General features: G+C 38.8%; 2 protein-coding genes across 2 annotated transcripts; one reads left to right on the top strand and one right to left on the bottom strand.

Moving 5' to 3' along the window:
* The first annotated feature begins 4,241 nt into the window (after positions 1-4,241).
* Positions 4,242-12,357, top strand: LOC135155432 (uncharacterized). The gene is made up of 3 exons (XM_064104384.1): positions 4,242-4,538; positions 11,494-11,605; positions 11,723-12,357. The coding sequence occupies exons 1-3, from the start codon at positions 4,242-4,244 to the stop codon at positions 12,355-12,357; spliced, it is 1,044 nt and encodes a 347-aa protein (XP_063960454.1).
* Positions 12,358-13,505: 1,148 nt separating this feature from the next.
* On the bottom strand, positions 13,506-14,000 carry LOC135155431 (uncharacterized). The gene has a single exon (XM_064104383.1). It carries the CDS (start codon positions 13,998-14,000, stop codon positions 13,506-13,508), a length of 495 nt encoding a protein of 164 aa, XP_063960453.1.
* Positions 14,001-21,101: the final 7,101 nt, after the last annotated feature.

The following is a 21,101-nucleotide window of genomic DNA, read 5'->3' as shown; positions in this document are numbered from 1 at the left end:
TTTTCGGCCCCCCCCCCTATTGGCGAAAGCTGGATCCGCCCCTGGGTCTAATATCAATTTTATTTTCCTTAATTTCGCCCAATTAATACTTAGTTCAATTAGACCAAATGGCATATGGAATAAATGGCAATTGGACCAACTTGGTTATTAGACAAAATGGCAGTTAGACCATGTGGATTGTGGACGAACTGATGGTAGACCAAATGATAGCAGACGAGTTGGCATTAGACCAATTGAAAAAAAACATTGAAACGACAGAACGATGTCCACTGCTATCCATATGCATAGGCGGATCCAGGGGGGAGGGGGGGGCCGAGGGGCCCGCCCCCCCCCCCCCCCCCTATTGGCGGAGCAAAAAAAGGAAAAAAAGGAAAAAAAAAGGAGGGAAAAGAGAGTAGAAAAAAGAAGAGGAGGAGACGAGTTAATAAAGTAAGATGAGGGGAAGACATGGAAATAAAAAGAATATATAATGTCACTATATAAAATTTTCGCTCGCGCTTCGCGCTCACATTGCCTGTTGGGTGATTTTCATATCTTGTTCAATATGGAGTTTAAATATCAAGTTTGGAAGTCAATATACAAAACATGTTTCATCTCGAAAATCAAACTTTCATTATTTTGCGTGATTCACAAATTGATTTTTAAAAAGTGCTCTGTAAATATGACAGTTTTATGGTCTGAATATTAACATTTTCCGCTTGCGCTGCGCGCTCGCAAATTTCGATTTATCAGGTACCTATTATTTTCGTGTATTCCATAAAGTTTTCAAAATATCGCTTTTCAGGTCTGATTGTCAAAACGTATCAGCTAGCGCTGCAGGCTCGCATTTTGATCGTATGTCTCAATATTGATTATACAATCCCCTTTTCATGACAATGCAAAGATTTAGGCTCGCAATTTGCGCTCGCATTAATTGTTAAAATATAATAACTGATGCATCCTATTTATAATTACAAAAGTGCTTGAAATGTCCAGTTTTCAGGCCATAATATCATCAGACTTCACGCCCTCATTAGGCATTAATGAATAAGATATTAATTTCATAACTGAATTGTCCCTTTTGTTTCATCTCGCGCTTAGCAAGAGGAATAGGAAAACATTCATCATTTTCATATGATGACATGTCCTACATGTCCTAAGGATGTACCGGTCCTATGTCAAAACTCAAAGTAATTATAATGAAAAAAATCAGCTCTGTGCGATCCATATCCACCTTACAATTAAAGCCCCTTTCACAATTGACGTACGACCATTTGCGACCTTTTGGTCGTGCGACAGGCTGCAACAGGCATCAATCGCTAGTCATCTCATAAGATCGCACAGAGGCTTTCACAGTTGCAACAGCTGTCGTACAACAAAAACAACCAGTAAACCCCGTTGCACGAGTAAGTCGCATATGCTCTTATTGTGCTCGTGCGATCACATGCGAGTGTTGCACGAGGGATTGCGAGTGGAACGGTCGCATACATGCGAATGAAATGGTAGTGCAATGTTGTAAGCCGTTGCGATCGGTCTTGCAACAGTCTTATGGCCCATATTATTATCGCAACCAGTCGCAAGACAGGTCTCTGTACATGTAGGTCGCTTGCACATGTGCAAGTGTTGCACGACCTCCAGTCAAGTAAATGCGACTACTTAGTTGTGCCATCTCTCGCACCAAGTCGTACAACGTTGAACAACACTCGCACGATGATCGCCCGACCGATGGTACGACCCCGGGTACGGCCTGATGCGAGTGAATCGATCGTATTTGATCGCGTTCGGATTTTGAACATGTTCAAAGTTCAGATGTGACCAGCCACGACCACCTCGAGTTCGTGCGACCGTCTACAACGACTGCAAGTGCTCGCAAGACACCAAGAGATCGATCGTGCAACAACAAGAAAAAACTGTTGCAGGCGGTCGTAAACTGGTCGGACGTCAATTGTGAAAGGGGCTGAACGGTCGCATACATGCGAATGCAACGGTAGTGGAATGTAGTAAGCCGTAATTTCGATCGGTCTTGCAACAGTCTCATATTATCGCACCCAGTCGCAAGACTGGTCTCTGTAGGTCTCCAGCACATGTGCGAGTGTTGTACGACCTCCAGTCGACTAAATGCGACTATACTTAGTTGTGCCACCTCTCGCACCAAGTCGTACAACGTCGAACAACACTCACACGATGATCGCCCGACCGATGGTACGACCTGTTGCGAGTGAATCAATCGTATTTGATCGCGTTTGGATTTTGAACATGTTCAAAGTTCAGATGCGACCAGTCACGATCACCTCCGACCACCTCGAGTTTGTGCGATCGTCTACAACGACTGCGAGTGCTCGCAAGACACCAAGGGATCGATCGTGCAACAACAAGAAAAAACTGTTGCAGGTGGTCGTAAACAGGTCGTACGTCAATTGTGAAAGGGGCTTTACTTACAAAGTGCTTGAAATATAAAGCTGAAATTGACTCTTTTTTGCAGATCGGAATATCAAATAGTTTAAGCTTCGCGCTCGCTTTGATTTTCATGATAAAAGATGTATTTAGAATGCCTAGATTCTAGGTCTAAATATGAAACACGCGCGCGCATGTTTATTCAGATATTCAACTTGTTCTCTATTTGAATCATTATCCAGTTTCAGATCACAATATAAACAATTTTCTGCTCACACTTTGTGCTCGCATCATTAATGTAGGAATTACTCATTCTTTTCAAAATTTACAAAACATGAATAGAGTGTCCCGTATTTAGGTCTAAATCTTGATTTTTTTTCCGCTCGCGCTTCGCACTCGCATCAATTGTTTAGTTTTATAGCTATCCTGTTCACGATTACAAAAATTTTCCATTCTTTATGTAGAAATGTCAAAAATGTTCAGCTCGCACTTCGCGCTCGCATCAATTGTTTATTATATACCTATTCTGTTTAAGTTACATAAAGTCGTTAGAATTTCAATTTTTAAGTAAAAATTTCAAAAAAGCTCGCGCATCGCGCTCGCATTATTTGATGTTTAAAATATATAACGTCTTCATGACTAACTGCATGCAGTCTTTAACAGGTACCTATTCCACCAGTTCCTTTCTGCTCGCGCTTCGCGTTCGTAGTAATTATTTATTTGCATACACATCTTTTTTAGGAAAACAAACATTGCCCAGAATGTTCAAATTAAAGGAAAAAATACATAAGATTTTCAAAAAAATTTAGCTCGCGCTTCGCGCTCACATTATATAAATAAGGATTATGATATCATATATTTATGTTGAGCGAAAATTTATATAGTGACATGAAAGATTCTTTTTATTTCCATGTCTTCCCCTCATCTTATTTTTTTAACTCGTCTTCCTCCTTTTCTTTTTTTTTTTCCTCTTTTCCCTCCTTTTTTGTTAAAAATTGGGCGAAATTAAGGAAAATAAAATTGATATTAGACCAACTAGTTATGAGACAAAATGGTCATAGACGAACTGGTGATTAGACGAAGTGATGACTGGACCAAATGTTTATTGGACCTAATGGTTTTTAGGCGAAAAGTTAATGGACAGAATTGCATTACTAGACTAAATGAATGTAGATCGACCCTGCAGTGGAGGAATTAGCAGCAGACGAATTGGTTTCAACCCTCATACCGCCCAGGCAAGCAAAACAAATTCACGACGAAATTGGCGACGAAATTCACGATGTCGTGAATTTCGTCGCCAATTTTGTCATGAATATTCGCGATTTAGTCTATATTTGCGATGTCCCTTCACTAGGTTTCCAACAGGAGCATTTTCAGGAGTGAGATATTAAGCCCCTTTCACAATTGGCGCCTCACTCGTGCGATAATTTTTTTTTTCGAAAATATTTTTTTCCGTCCTGTTGTAGAAGTGTTGTCTTTGAGTCGCAAGCAATATATAAAATCGTACGAGAGGTGAACGACCACTGCACCAGGATACAACAGTCGTGAGACGTAATCGTCCGATTATTTTCATGTTTCCGGGTGCAACAGTCGTACAACGGCTGCAACGGTTGAACGATGATGCGACCAAGTCGCACGACATATGCGTTTTGTAGCGCCATATGTCGCGCGACCTAGCGACCCGTTGTACGACTACTACAACCGATCGTACAAGGCTACGACCCATTGTGCGACACACCGCACCACCTGTCGCGCGAGGTGTTGGCCTATAAATACGACACGCGATGCGACTTTCTTCATTACAACCGCTGATGCCTGACGAGACGCTGCTACAGTGAACAAGACACAACCAAAATACAAGCATCGGCATGGCCCCAAAGAAGTCAAGGAAAAAGAGGAAAAATCAGCCTGATGAGGAGGAAGGGCCTCAGCCTATACCCGTGGCCGAGGAGAAAGCTACTGCTTCTGTCATAGCTGGTGATGAGGGTGATGAATTTGGTGAAGCCCAGACCGAGGATGATGAAATGCTGCAGGAAGGGGGCCAAGATCCACCAGCCGCCGCCAGTGATGAGAACAACGTGACAGATGGCCATGCTACCTGCGGTATCACCAAAGCCATGGAGCAGGAGCTGGCCGAGTTTTTCGCTGACAATGAGTTCATCTACGCAGGGACCTGGGAACGATTTTTTCAGTGGGGGTGCTGAAATCTCTCCTCAGAGGTGGGGGGGGGGGCAGACACAATTGAGTTTAACATAATTACACACACACACATACCACACACACACACACACACATATATATATATATATATATATATATATATATATATATAAATGTGTAAAGTTATACATGTACAACAGCTTTGGCAACTCTTTTATTTAAATATTGTAAAGAAATGGATGAAGAGAACAATGGTAGGCGTAGCTAAAATCAAGGTTCCCCAGAGCTATCTACCCTTTGGAAAAATTGGTGATGCCGAAAAAATGTCTCTGCCGGGAATCGAACCCGGGCCCCCAGCTTTGAACGCTGGTGCCTTAACCACTAGACCACAGAGACGGGTTAGTGGCTAGGGCGACCCCGATCCGATTGACCGTCAGATAGACAGATTTTCGACACTATACCAATTATAATTTCCTTTGTCGGGTGAAGGTGGGTTTCGAACAATGACAAGCCGCCATGCTTCAGCTGGATCAAAGCTATTGCTTTGATACAGTACACGTAAGGGAGAACATATACAAATGTGTAAAGTTATACATGTACAACAGCTTTGGCAACTCTTTTATTTAAATATTGTAAAGAAATGGATGAAGAGAACAATGGTAGGCGTAGCTAAAATCAAGGTTCCCCAGAGCTATCTACCCTTTGGAAAAATTGGTGATGCCGAAAAAATGTCTCTGCCGGGAATCGAACCCGGGCCCCCAGCTTTGAACGCTGGTGCCTTAACCACTAGACCACAGAGACGGGTTAGTGGCTAGGGCGACCCCGATCCGATTGACCGTCAGATAGACAGATTTTCGACACTATACCAATTATAATTTCCTTTGTCGGGTGAAGGTGGGTTTCGAACAATGACAAGCCGCCATGCTTCAGCTGGATCAAAGCTATTGCTTTGATACAGTACACGTAAGGGAGAACATATACAAATGTGTAAAGTTATACATGTACAACAGCTTTGGCAACTCTTTTATTTAAATATTGTAAAGAAATGGATGAAGAGAACAATGGTAGGCGTAGCTAAAATCAAGGTTCCCCAGAGCTATCTACCCTTTGGAAAAATTGGTGATGCCGAAAAAATGTCTCTGCCGGGAATCGAACCCGGGCCCCCAGCTTTGAACGCTGGTGCCTTAACCACTAGACCACAGAGACGGGTTAGTGGCTAGGGCGACCCCGATCCGATTGACCGTCAGATAGACAGATTTTCGACACTATACCAATTATAATTTCCTTTGTCGGGTGAAGGTGGGTTTCGAACAATCACAAGCCGCCATGCTTCAGCTGGATCAAAGCTATTGCTTTGATACAGTACACGTAAGGGAGAACATATACAAATGTGTAAAGTTATACATGTACAACAGCTTTGGCAACTCTTTTATTTAAATATTGTAAAGAAATGGATGAAGAGAACAATGGTAGGCGTAGCTAAAATCAAGGTTCCCCAGAGCTATCTACCCTTTGGAAAAATTGGTGATGCCGAAAAAATGTCTCTGCCGGGAATCGAACCCGGGCCCCCAGCTTTGAACGCTGGTGCCTTAACCACTAGACCACAGAGACGGGTTAGTGGCTAGGGCGACCCCGATCCGATTGACCGTCAGATAGACAGATTTTCGACACTATACCAATTATAATTTCCTTTGTCGGGTGAAGGTGGGTTTCGAACAATGACAAGCCGCCATGCTTCAGCTGGATCAAAGCTATTGCTTTGATACAGTACACGTAAGGGAGAACATATACAAATGTGTAAAGTTATACATGTACAACAGCTTTGGCAACTCTTTTATTTAAATATTGTAAAGAAATGGATGAAGAGAACAATGGTAGGCGTAGCTAAAATCAAGGTTCCCCAGAGCTATCTACCCTTTGGAAAAATTGGTGATGCCGAAAAAATGTCTCTGCCGGGAATCGAACCCGGGCCCCCAGCTTTGAACGCTGGTGCCTTAACCACTAGACCACAGAGACGGGTTAGTGGCTAGGGCGACCCCGATCCGATTGACCGTCAGATAGACAGATTTTCGACACTATACCAATTATAATTTCCTTTGTCGGGTGAAGGTGGGTTTCGAACAATGACAAGCCGCCATGCTTCAGCTGGATCAAAGCTATTGCTTTGATACAGTACACGTAAGGGAGAACATATACAAATGTGTAAAGTTATACATGTACAACAGCTTTGGCAACTCTTTTATTTAAATATTGTAAAGAAATGGATGAAGAGAACAATGGTAGGCGTAGCTAAAATCAAGGTCTCCCGGCAGAGACATTTTTTCGGCATCACCAATTTTTCCAAAGGGTAGATAGCTCTGGGGAACCTTGATTTTAGCTACGCCTACCATTGTTCTCTTCATCCATTTCTTTACAATATATATATATATATATATATATATATATATATATATATATATATATATATATATATATATAATATACATATATATGACAGTCACTTCTTGGCTTTCTTCTTATAAAAGAACATAAATATATAATTAGATAATTCGAGCGCGAAGCGCGAGCTATTTTTTGTGGAAATTTCATGTATTTTGTCCTGAAAATTGAACATTTTGAGCAATGTTTGTGGTCCAAGATGCGTATGTAACAAATAATAATTGTGAGCGCGAGCAGATATTTTTTTATATACGCTATGGCCTGATCGAAAGGGACGTGTTATAAGGACTGTTTTGCAGTTACCCATGAAGACGATACATATATCAACAATCAAATAATGCGAGCGGGAAGTGCGAGCTGAAAAATTTGACATTCCGACCTAAATACTGGACATTCTAAGCACGTTTTTTAATTATGAGCAGGATAGGTATATTTACAATTGATGCGAGCGCGAAGCGCGAGCGGAAACAAAATTGAGATTTCAGACCAAAAAAACGAGAGATTCTAAGTACTTTTCTAATCATGATGAGTAAAGGTATAAAACTATACAATTGATGCAAGCGCGAAGCGCGAGCGGAAATATAAATGACATTTCAAACCTAAAAACGAGACATCTTATGCACTTTTCTAATCATGAACAGGATAGGTATCTAACTATACAATTGATGCGAGCGCAAAGCGCGAGCGGAAACAAAATTGAGATTTCAGACCTGAAAACGGGACATTCCATTCATGTTTTGTAAATCAAGAAAATGATGGGTAATTGGATATATTCTTAAATTAATAATGTGAGCGCGAAGCGCGAGCAGAAAATTTTTGAAATTCTGATCTGAAACTCCACACTGAATGTAAAATGGTTTGAACAGATAAAGAAAACTCAGACGAACATAAATGATCAAAATCAGACAAGGAATCACAGTTATTGCATTTTAAAGATTAGCATTATTCCCCACTTGTTCTTTTGTATTTTATTATATAAAATTAGGTTTATTCAATATTTTCCTGTCAAGAACCAAAACAGTTGAATTGACAACTGATTTAGTCCATTAGATATTCTTTGCTGCAACTTATTTCATTATAAGGGAGACATATCATTCATTCTGGTATGAAAAAAATGAAACAATTTTGATTCCACAAGGAACAGCTAGGATAGTGGGGATGTGACAGCATCAGCCCACCTATTAAATATTCATGACGACATGCATATCACCATTTTCATAAAATATTGCTAAACTTTAGAATTAAATAACTTAACTAATCGTTATCAAATTTTGATAAAATTTATTTATTTTGATAAAATGTATTTGATATAAATATTTTAAGCCCGGAGTACCCCCCCCCCCCCAATCAAGCTAGTGAAGCTGCGTATCTGAATAAAACATGCGTGCGCGTGTTTAGAGTTAGACCTATATAGTATCTGGGCATTCTAAATACATTTTTTATGATAAAAATCAATAATGCGAGCGCGAAGCGCGAGCAGAAAACATTTGATATTCCGATCTGAAAGAGGGTGAATTAAAACACTATTTCAAGTAATGTGTCAGAAAATTCTGAAGTGGGGGGGGGGTTCTACAAAACGTCGTTCATTTTCATTGCATTTCTGTCATTTATCATACCTACCACTAGATTTCCAGGAGGTGCGCTGCCTATATATATGGAAAATAACACACGCAGCACCCCCAAATTTTGGGGTTGCTTCACCCCGAACACCCCCGCTTTCCAGCCCGTAGGGCCATGGGGCAGGGCGAAAAAGACTGTGAAATTTGATTTATATTACTTGTAATTTTTGTATACAATACACGGGCGGTCGGGCGCGCGCTCACTTGATTCGACATAAAACCTGGAAGTTTCAACCACCCCAGTGTGTATCACGTATTGCGCGCGACTACGTCTGTATCGGAGTGGCTGCCCCGCTGGAGCTTGATTGAGTCGCGTTATATAGGAGGGATGTTATTTATTTATTTATTTTTTTTATTTATTGATATATTCATATTCCACAATCATCAAAGTACATTTATAATAAATCATTTTAACACTGAAAAAATGCATAACACACAGGATTGAAACGTAGCAATGAAATGAAAAAAGTGGAGGGGCCTACTAAAAAGCAAAGCTTGTAAAATGTAGACCCCCTATCAAAATTTTATACAAGGGTAATATGATATAAGTAGAGTAAAATAATCAGCAAAATTCTATAAAATTATATATAAACACTGTAACACAAATGTATTTACACTATATACAAAATTAAATATTGACTTTAAAATAATCAATACTACCGTGGGTAAGTATGAGGTTCACAAAATATTTGATTGAATCAATAAGAATTCAGAATAAATTTTTTGATGAGTAATTTAAATCGGTTTAGATTAGCTGCATCTTTTATTACTCTGTCCAGAGAATTCCAGAGTTTTGGTCCTGTGAAAAATACAGTTTTGCTAGAAAATACTGTTCTACTTTTGGGTAAGTGATAGTCATTTGAATGTCTCGTATTATATGAATGTAAAGTATTGTTTCTCATAAATTTCTTTTGTAGGACATTAGGTACACTATTTCTATCTAGCTTATACATGAATTGGAATAGTTGCAAGCAGTACAGGTCATTGACTTTAAGGATACGTTTATGACGAAACAATTCATCTGTATGAGCTCTAAAGGACATATTGCATATTATTCTCAGTACTTTTTTCTGAAGTAGCAAGACTTTATTGAGTCTCGTTTGAGAGGCATTACCCCATGCCAGAATTCCATAATTAAGATATGGTAGAATTAATGCACAATACAACATGGATAGCGCCTGTGCTGGAAGAGCGTTTTTAAGCTTATTGATGACTCCAATATTTCTTGCCACAGTTTTGCAAATATTGTTGATATGAGCATTCCACGTAAGCTTGTGATCAATAGTAAGACCTAAGAATTTTGTTGTTTGCACTTCTTTGATTTCAGTATTATCTAAAAGTATTTGATGCGGTAGATGTTTCAATGAATGACTAAAAAGCATATAATTAGTTTTTTGCAGATTCAATGACAGTTTGTTGGCTTTAATCCAGTTTGTTACTTTTTTAAATTCTGCATTCATAGTGCTCACAAGTACATGTGGATCATGATGTGTAAAGAAAATATTGGAATCATCAGCAAAGAGAATAAATGAGAGAACATGAGATGAATTTTTCATATCATTAACATAAAGTACAAATAGCAAAGGGCCAAGAATACTACCTTGTGGAATTCCACAGGAAACAGGCCTTGTTGGAGATTCTGATTCATTTACTGTAACAAACTGAATTCTATCAGTAAGATAACTCCTAAACCATTGTAAAGCTGTCCCTCTGATACCGTAATTTGATAGCTTACATAATAGTATTTCATGATCTATTGTATCAAACGCTTTTGAGAAGTCAAGGAATAACCCTACGGTGTGATCAGAATCGTCAAAAGAAGTAGATATTTTATTTATTAATGTCAATATAGCATGAGTTGTATTATGTTTTTCTCTAAAACCGAATTGATTATCACATATAATACTATATTTCTTAAGGAAAGCAACTGTCCTTTTATAAATTTTCCTTTCAAGAATTTTTGAGAACGAAGTTAACAAAGATATTGGGCGGTAATTACTAGTTATTAATTGGTCTCCCTTCTTGAAAATGGGTATAACTTTAGCTATTTTCATCTTCTTTGGGACCTGGCCAAGCTGCAACGATAAATTAAATATATGAAGCAGAGGATCAGCAAGAGAATGTATAATGTTTTTCACAACTCTATTTGTAATGCCATCATAACCGGGAGTCTTTTCTGCTTTCAAATTAAATACAATCTCAAGTAATTCTTCTCTATGAACTGGAGTAAGAAATATTGAACTTTCATTTTGTTTATCCAAAAAGTCCTTAAACGAATTTTTTACAGGCATAATATTTCCAGCTAACTTTGGTCCAATTTGAGAGAAATATGTATTAAATTCATTTGCTATAGTTTGAGTATTTTCAACCATATTTCCATCTACACATAATTTATGAACAGCACTAGATTTGTTAATTTTGTTTAGGGCCCCATTTATTGTTTTCCATGTATTTTTAAGGTCGTTTTTATATGAATTTAATTTTTCTGAATAAAACCTCTTTTTTGCTATTCGGAGAGTAGTTGTTAAGGTATTTTTATAAGACGTGTATCTATTCCTTGAAATATCATTTGGATTTGATATATAAGAAACATACAGATTATTTTTCCGATTTATAGACCTTAATATCAATTTTGAAACCCATGGGAGCTTTGGAACACGTTTATAATCGTAATTTCGATATTTCTTTAAAGGAACACAAGAATCTAAGCAGTCATTGAAAGATTTGAATATTATGTGAAAGACTATATAAATGATTTGCGATTGTCTGATGTGATAATTATGTACATTATAACATATTAAAAAAATACAGGGGGAACCTAATTTCGTGGGGGTGCTGCCTATGGAAAATAATACACGCAGCACCCCCAGGATAATTTCTGGGGGTGCTTCAGCACCCCCAGCACCCCCGCTTCTCAGGTCCCTGCATCTACGACAAGAGCAAGGTGGACTTCAAAAACTCTAAGAAGAAGGAGCGCAAGTACATGGAGATGGCGGAAAAGCTGGGAGTCACCGGTAAGTAGTAGCTGGAAAATATGCACATTCCGATTTATTGATGATGTTTATTAGTTAAACATGCCAATTTTTTGGATGTTGACTAATTTATTGCTTCTACATTTTGTATATTTTCAGTGGCCGACATCAGACTATGGTATAAAAGCCAGAGGACCATCCTGGGGAAGATGAAGACCGCTGGAAAGAAGAGTGGTCAGAAGGCCATCGTCCTTACCCCCAGGCAGAGATGGGTCAATAACAACCTTGGTTTTCTGACGAAGCACATAGTCCATCGGTCACAGGGCTGCCAACTGAGCCACCTCAGTGGCCGAATTACTGAAGCCGCCTCCGACGAAGAGGGTTTAGATGAGGAGGATACAGATGCCAGCCAAGCACCCAGCTCCAACCAAGTCTCCAGCCAGGGGGCTGCACCTCCTAAGAAGAGGCAGAAGAGGGGGTCGCCCACCGATGTGGACAAGGCCCTCCTGGAATTCATCAGAACATCCACCGAGCAGACGGCCATCCGGAGCCAGGTGGATGCGGCACTCACCCAAGGCGCTGACGAGAGGCAGGCCTGGCTAGAATGGATGCTGCAGGCCGTCCGCCCACTCCCAAGACCCCTCTGGCGAGAGTTCACCAGGGACACTTTCAACTTGGTGAGCCGCTACCAGGATCGGGCGGACCACCTTTCCAGCAAAAACAGCAGGCCCCCTTTCAGCAGCAGCAGCAAGGAGGCAGCAACAGCGCCAACACATCAATCATCACCCAGTTGAACTTGTCAGATGAAGAAGGTGAACAGTGAACTTTTGTTAGGATTGTTTTTATTGTTACTTGACGAACTCTCTCAACTCAAATTATAATTTGACTATTTTGGAAAATTTATTTCAAACTTTTTTAAACATTTACTCGGTGAATAGAATTCATTTTCGTTAACAAAATGTCTTGGAAAAATATGTAATTTTTAAAACAACATGATTAATGACAATATAAAATTTGTTATATCTGTACATCTTTTTTATTCTCATAAATCACGTTTTTTCAAAAATGTTCTTTTTTTTTTTTTTTAATACATGCTATTAAAGGAGAATCAACGTTTATTATTTCAAACATTTCATTGTCAAAGAAATTTTTGTTTAAAATAAATGTTGACATGATCATTCATTTCTTCTTTGAAATGATTCATTCCACTAAATCAAGGAGGCAGCAACAGCGCCGTCACATCAATCATCATCCATTTGAACTTGTCAGACTTGTCAAATAAAGAAAATGAACAGTGAACTTTTGTTTGGATTGTTATTGTTACTTGATGAACTCTCTCAATTTAATTTACAACTGACCCATTTTGGAACATTTATTTCAAACTTTATTTTAAACATTAACATGGTCAATAAAATTAATTATCGTTAATAAAATGTCTTTGAAAAATATATATCATGTTTAAAACAACATGATTAATGACAAAAGAAAATATGTTATATCTGTACATCTTTTTTATTCTCATAAATCACATTTTTTCAAAACATGTTCTCCTTCATTATTTTATTTCAAACACATGTTATTAAGGAGAGCTAACTTTTTAAATTTCAAACTACCTTTCGATGTAAAAGTAATGTATGTTTAAAATAACTGTTGACATGATCATTCATTTCTACTTTGAAATGATTCATTCCACAAAATCATGATCGAAGTTTACATGCCATTTTTATGGCAGAGTCTGTGCTGTATCCCAAGTAGTGCGCCAAGTGGCAGTCTATATCATGTGTTGTTGCCAGGGCAGGCTTCCAACTGGACTGTTGTAGTAGTGCTTCAGGTAAGTTCTCAGCTTCTTGCCCTCTTTGTTTGCCTGGTAGCCTCCGCCAACTCGTTCAACATCCTGCAGAACTGCTGCGTTTCTCCATGCCCCAGGGATGTGGTTGCCCAACTAATCTTCATGGTCAACGTCAATGTTCTGAAGCCCAGGAAAACGATCTCTCATTAGGTTGTGGAGGCACATGCAGGCCATAATGACTGTCCTGGCTTTTTCTGGATCAAGCTGTAGGGTACTCAACAAGCATCTCCAGCGATGGGCAAGGATGCCAAAGCTGTTCTCCACCACACGGCGAGCCCTCGAGAGACGGTAGTTGAAGATTCTCTCCTCGTCGGTCTGCTCACGGTTGGAGTACGGCTTCTGCATCCATGTCCTGAGAGGGAAGGCGTCGTCCCCAATTAAGAAGTAAGGGGTGCCTCGGTCATCATCTGGCAGGGGCTCTGGATCTGGCAGGCCAAGAGTACCATTCTCTAGTCCACGTCTCAGCTGGCTGTGGTTGAATACCTGGGCATCCCATGATGAACCGGGATTACCAACGTCAGCCCAGAGGAACTTGTAATTGCCATCAACTAGGGCCAAGAGGAAACCCTTGTAGTTGTAGTAGATCATACCAGAGCCTGGTGGATTTCTGATGGCCACGTGTTTTCCGTCCAAGGCTCCGCAGACATGATGAAAGTTCCATCTGTCAGCGTAAGTCCGTGCCACTTCTCTCTATTCATCTGGGGTAGTTGGACAGGAAAATACTTCATCTTGGTATTCACTGATGATGGCCTGGCACACCTCTGGTATAAACAGAGAGATGGTATTATGGGCAACACGGAAGGCATACTGCAGGGTTTTGTAGCTGTTGCCGGTCGCAAGATATCTCAAGGTGATGGCCAGTTTGAGCCCAGGATCCAGTGGCTGCCGGTAGCGATAGGACTTCTCTATCCTCGGAGTGATGCGCTGCAACAGTTCAAGGAACGTTTCTGGTGGCATCCTCATGTAGTTCAGGAAGTCACCCTGACATTCTCTCTGCAACTCCGTCATCAGATTATCATACTGTCCAAACAGCACACGTCTCTCAATCCAGGGTTTGACCCACCACCTTCTTCTTTGCCTTGCATGTCTTTGACGTCTACGGATGAGTAAGGCCATCAATATGACATGTCTGTCTTGAACGTTTTGGATTTGCCTTCTCAGACTTAGCAAATGCAAGAGCCTCCCAGGAGCTATTGGTCGAGCAGCAGCCATGTTTACAGTATGGATGGTCCAGACATTTGGGATGAAAGCTCAGGAGTTCTCGAGCTTATATTGGGGGTGAAAAAAAATCGTACAACGTTGCAAAGGGGGCAAGACAGGTCTTCCAATAGTCTTAGGGTGGTACAACGGACTCGTACGACAGGATGCATCATCGTACGACATGAAAATACTCGTGCAACACTCGTTCGGGGTCTTACGAGTGCGTGCAAAGTCGCACAACACTCGTACTGCCTGTCGTGCAATTATTTTTCATCGCGTCAGTCGCTCAAAATATCGGAGCAGCACGGTTTTTTTTCCCGACCGAGATGCGACCATTTTGTCGCATCTGGATCGTACAATAAGTGGTACAACGGCTACAACGAGTCGTACAACGGGAAAAATTTCGAGTCGCAAGCCGTTGTAGTCTGTTTGGCAACAATTGTGAAAGGGGCTTAATAGCAATTTTATCAATGCGTTCCTTTTTTGGTGGTAGCGTTACTGCTTTTGTCATTCTACTTGCTAATGTATCTGAGAGCGGTGAAGCGAATTCCCTTGTGCCTTTGAAAAGGTCACAATCGGCCGGAAAGAAGACAGCGTCTTCATTAGACCTATCCAATGTCTGGGTCGTAACTTTCAGCCCTGCTGGGCGATGTACAGATTGATGCGCTGTTGTCAGCAAAGATACTCAAAAGATCTTGCTTCCTCATCAGCAGTATTACATACTGGGAGGTTATCCCCATGCTTCGCACGTGGGATTGTCTCAATATTATTGTTCATGGACACACAACGTCCATGAACCGAGACATTTGGGATGATGATTTTTTAAGATCTGCCGACTGTGCGGCCAGCTTATTCTCCAGAGCTTCCCCTCTGTCCGCACTCGTCATCGGCGATGATATCACCGGATCCGGACTCTTCCGACTGCATGATGATAGAAAATAACGTGTCTTCACTGCCACTGCATGCACAAAGGAAAATATATATATTTTTTTTTTTGCCTCCAATTAGAGGATTTATTTACACCATTGCAACACAAAGGAAAAGATGATTACATGCGACATCGACTCCTATTTATAGGGTCTCTTACCTCATTTGAATGTTAAATTACTTCGAATTTCTTTGTGTGGTCTCACTGCATAGCACCTGGAAATATGCTAACCCTCTAAAGACTTGTACAAATGTTACGTAATAGAATCAAGTCGAGTGACTCAAAGAACGACTGGTGATCGTTTCTTGTGGTAAATGATATTCAATGTTCATTGGTTATTATTTAGCACGTAAGAAAGGTTCACCAGTCGTTCTTAAAGTCGCTCTTAACCTACGAACAGCTTTATGAAGCACCCACCTGGGACCCGCCCCCTCTCTTGTCATTTTTGGGGGTCCCCATTTCCATTGTACATAATACTGTTAGGGCCAATGGCGGCTATTTTGAATATCAAAATACAACAATTATCCCATACATGACATAATAAATGGTATATCTCGTTAGTAATAATGATTTTCATACATAACCTCGTTCCCCGGGCCTCGTTCATAGATCATAATTACTTGCAGTAATAGTGCTCATTCTTGTAAAAATTAGTTTTCGCCATTCATATTGTACATAATAGAGTATACAGGGGTCTATGGCAGCCATTTTGAATATCAATATTTTTTTTGGTAATAAATAATTTCTTTAGAGAGTATTTCACTCCTGCCAAACAATTACATGGATTTTCTAGCCAATGTGAGGGCAATCTTGTGATTTTCATGGGTAATTTGCATATTTTGGCGGACAATGGATTTTGCCAATTTGCGGAAAATACTCAAGGTTGCACGAGTGGCATTATTCAGATTCCTAATAAGCACCCTCAAATTGATAAGAAACAATAAAAAAATATTGTATATATGAAAAAAAGGTTATGCCTCTTCTAGCCTGGACTAGAAGGTCCATCTGGTCATCCATCTTGAAAAAAGCAGGATGCACGAAAATTCCGACCTATCAAAGGCTGAATTACTCGTATGAAGATCTTGAAACACTCTCAGTAAACTCTGCCAAACTCGAGAAAAGATCGCAATCACTCGAACAGTACTCAGTACTACTCGTTGATAACTCTTCGTGACTCGTACTTTAAAACATTCCTGAAAATGTACCATTCCCCCCCCCCCCCCCCCCGAGTTTCCGCGAGTTGGAACTCGCGGAAGCTCGCAGGGACTCACGTACACCCAACTCAGCTCTGTGTGAACAATAATGCATTGTTCACACAGAGCCGAGTTGTGTGTAAGAGTTTGTGCGAGTTGATTTTTGGGGCTACTCGCGGTCTTCATTCAACTCTTGATAACTCTCCGTTACTCGCAGCAACTCGGGACAGCTCTTAACAACTCTTGGCAGCTCGACACAACTCGAGTGATGTCGCAGTAAGCTCGTGCAATTTTTAGAATTAAAAAAAAAAATTCTAGCTCTCGAGAACTCTTGAAAGACTCGATCAAACTCGGAACAACTCGAAGTAGACTCGCTAAACTAGTGAGAAACTCGTCATAAACTTCTTGCAACTCGTGAAAAATCGGGGAAATTTGCATAAATTACCATATATTTCCATACACGAGTTCCCCCGATTCTAATACGACCAGCTGCGAGTTCTGCACGAGCTTGCCGAGTCACTTGGGAGCTAACCACGAGGTTTACAAGAGTATAGCGAGTTATGAAGAGTGTGGATAATTTTGGTTTCTATCAAGTGGTCCCTGAACATCCTGTGTGAGGTCAAAGGTCATTTAGGGTCAACGAACTTTGATAATGTTTGGTGTATTTGCAGAATTTTTATCATAACTTTAAAGGTTTATGGATCTAGTTCATGAAACATCTAGACATAAGGGTATTCAAATGTGAATGATATGTTTTGCACACGTCTTAGGTCACATGATCATGGTAATTTTGGGTCAATGAATATAATATTTTATTATGTTGTTTTTTGTGTATATTCATTCAATAATTAAAGTGCTTTCAAAGTCAACACTGCTGCTATATCATTTTCAGTTTCAGCTTAGTTTATTTCACTTCCATTTTCTGATAATAAACATAACAAACATATATACATATGTATGAATGTACATACCAGAATAAGTGTCATAAGAATACTTCAATAATTAATTAAAAAATTCGTAGGAAATAGTCGAAGTATGTTTAATTCTTTTTGTTCCAAACACATTTTGATAATTAGACAAATTATAGATTACAGTTAGCATGTGAAAATGAAAATGAGGGACTTATTGAAAAGCAAAGCTTGTAATGGTAAGTCCCTTGGGATAAATTTAAAGTAATCTTAATCGTATGTAATTAAAAGTAAAGAAGGTCAATCTTGACCATATATGAAGAACGGCAAAATAGGTTTGAATAACAAGGAAAAAGGGGGGGGCAGTGACTACATAAATTAGGGGGGAGAAAGGAATATTAAAAACTGGGGGGAATAAAACAAAAAACGGTTATGTGTCCAGCAGAGAAAAGGAAAAGGGGAGGGGAAAGAGAAATAGGGTCGAGAGTCAAGTATCGTGGAAAAGAGAAAGCAGTTCATATGTGTTATACGTTGTACTCATTAAGGAATGAGAGTTTTAGGTGTTTTTTGAAGGTGTTTATATTTCTATTTTGTTTAAGGCTTTGGTGAATACCATTCCAGTATTTGGGACCTGTGTAAATGATGGTTTTTTGTGCGAGTGTGGTTCTAGTCAGAGGGGGTGATATTGATTTTGAATAGCTTATCTTGTAGGGAATGTATGGATGTGAGTGTTTTTGGTAAAGAGTGAAGTAATTGCGGGGGGTAATTCGTTTTTTGATAGCTGGAACATAAACGTTCCAAGGTTCAGGAGATAGAGATCGTGGATTTTTAGTATTCTATTTTTTTTTATAACGGGCTTGTATGAGAACGGTAATGGGCATTTTCAATTATTCTGACAATTCGTTTTTGGAGCAAAAATATTCTATTAGTTTGTGTTATTTGTGAGTTAATTACCCCAGGATAAAATTCCGTAGTTTAGATCAGGGAGGATGAGGGTTGAATAGAGGGTCAAAAGTATTTTGTGAGGTAAAAATGTTTTGAGTTTGTTGATGACACCAATGTTTCTCTACAAAGAATATCAATGTGTGTTTTCCATAATAATTTATGGTCGATGAATATGCCGAGAAATTTTGTTGATTGGGAAGAGTCAATATTTATGCCATTAATGTTAATGTTACCATGGATCGTTTGTATTGAGTTACTAAATAACATGTAATTTGTCTTTTTTATGTTTAATGATAGTTTGTTCGCCCGTATCCAAGTATGGACCGATTTCAATTCAGTATTCATAACATTAATCAAAGTTGTTGGGTCACGACGGGAGAAAAATATGTTGGAGTCGTCAGCGAACAGAATGAAAGATAATATTTTAGAAGATTTGTGAGAGTCGTTTATAAACAATATAAATAATAGGGGACCGAGGAGTGATCCTTGTGGTACACCACAATTTATGTTTTCCAGGTGTGATTCGCACCCATTAACAAAAACGTATTGAGTTATGTTAGTTAAGTAATTCCTGTACCACTCCAAGGCCTTTCCTCTAATACCATAATAAGCAAGTTTATATAAAAGAATATCATGATCTATAGTGTCAAAGGCCTTGGAGAAGTTCAGGAATATTCCAACAGTGTGAAGAGATTTATCAATAGCTTTAATGACTTTATCGACGAGTGTAATGATAGCGTGAGTTGTTGCGTGTTTTTCACGAAAGCCATATTGGAATTCGTTGAGAATATTACATTCATGAATGAATTGAATCGTTTGAGTATATACAGTTCTTTCTAAAACTTTTGAAAATGAAGTCAATAATGATATGGGTCTATAGTTGCCCATTTCTAGGGTGTCTCCTTTTTTTAATATAGGTATGACCTTGGATTTTTTCATTTGGGAGGGGACGATGCCACATGTTATTGATAGATTGAATATGTGTGTTATTGGTGTCACAATTTCTGAGATGACGTGTTTTAGAATTTTATTCGTGATTCCATCAAAACCTGGGCTTTTTTGAGAGTTTAAGTTATTTACAATGTCTATGATCTCGAATTCTAGTATTGGGGCAAAAAATATTGTTTTGGGGTTGGGATCTTCCAGAAAACTGGAAAATACTTTTCTGAGGGTTCGATATCTTTGGCAAGACTGGGACCAATATTTACAAAGTAATCATTTAAGCTATGAGCAATCTCATTTACGTCTGTTATAATAGTGTCATGTGTATTGATTTTATGAATGTGTGATTTATCAGTGTTTTTATTGAGCACACGATTGATTGTTTTCCATGTACTTTTGATATCAAATTTATTTTTTTCAAATTGGTTGGAGAAATACGTTTCCTTAGCATGTCGTAAAGTACAAGTAAGACTGTTTTTATACCCTTTGAATTTATGTTCATTGTGTATAGATGGATTTGCTTTATATTTATAAAATAGTCTGTTTTTCCTGTTAATACAGCGTAATAGAGATTTAGTTATCCAAGGCTGACGAATCGAATCGCGTAATGCAGGCAAGATTGCCAGAGGCGTACATGGTTTTTTTTTTTTAGCTAAAGAAAGTTTGAAATTGAAATTATTTCCAACCTTATTCAAATGGCTTTACTTCCTCATATTTGTTTTATTGTTTGAATATTGCACTTATCAAAATCTTTCCCATAGTGCTTTACAACAATAAAAAAAGTGAAAGGAAAATTATTCATTTATGCAAATTATTTGAAAGGAAATCTTGCAATCCATATATTCGTCGAGAAGGAATTTCCATGTGAGGGTTTCAACTCGAGATCTTCAGGTATAAAAAAAGTGTACATAACAACTTAACTATGTTGAATATCATGACATTAGTTTTAATTTCAGGTACATCATTAATAATTATAGCAAACGGCAGTTCATATTTTTATGTTACCTTTGATTGTATTGTTCTTTATAGAATTCTGGATGCAATTATTTACTTCAATAATTGGTTTCAATTATTAATTGCTGCAAACTTAGGCACAGACTTATCAAGCTTTAAAATATAAATGCACACGTTTTTATTCAAAAGAATTGACCAATATAAAAGAGTAACATTTACTCTTTTTTCTATGATACAAAAATAATCAATTTTACTTGAGGATAAAATGGTTTTAAAAAGTCTTTGAGAAAGAAAGTCTCACAATTCACCAGATTCTGCAGGGAGATGAATTCAGCTACGAGAGTATTTGGATAAATCTTGCTCATTAGTCCAGGATAGGCCCCAGAGCAAATGGACTAAACCTGTTGTTGTTTTTTTTTTATACAATATTTTATGATGGTTTCTTGTCAATTCGAGGGTGCTGATTACGAATCTGAATGATACCACTCGTGTAACCTTTATCATTTTCCGCACATAGGCCTATGGCCACCAAAATATGCAAATTACCCATGAAAATCATAAAATTGCCAGCACATTGGCTATAAAATAAATGCAATTGTGTTGCATGAGTAAAGTACTT

This window comes from Lytechinus pictus, chromosome 9 (assembly GCF_037042905.1).
Source record: "Lytechinus pictus isolate F3 Inbred chromosome 9, Lp3.0, whole genome shotgun sequence".
Classification (NCBI taxonomy): domain Eukaryota; kingdom Metazoa; phylum Echinodermata; class Echinoidea; order Temnopleuroida; family Toxopneustidae; genus Lytechinus; species Lytechinus pictus.
The sequence above is the reverse complement of the archived record's forward strand: the minus strand, read 5'-3'. Positions and strand labels throughout refer to the sequence as shown.

Coding starts and splice junctions, on each gene's coding strand:
- LOC135155432 (XM_064104384.1), top strand. CDS start 4,242: ATGGCCCCAAAGAAGTCAAGGAAAAAGAGGAAAAATCAGCCTGATGAG. Junction 4,539..11,493: donor CTGACAATGAGTTCATCTAC/GCAGGGACCTGG, acceptor CAGCACCCCCAG/CACCCCCGCTTCTCAGGTCC. Junction 11,606..11,722: donor GGAAAAGCTGGGAGTCACCG/GTAAGTAGTAGC, acceptor GTATATTTTCAG/TGGCCGACATCAGACTATGG.
- LOC135155431 (XM_064104383.1), bottom strand. CDS start 14,000: ATGATCTACTACAACTACAAGGGTTTCCTCTTGGCCCTAGTTGATGGC.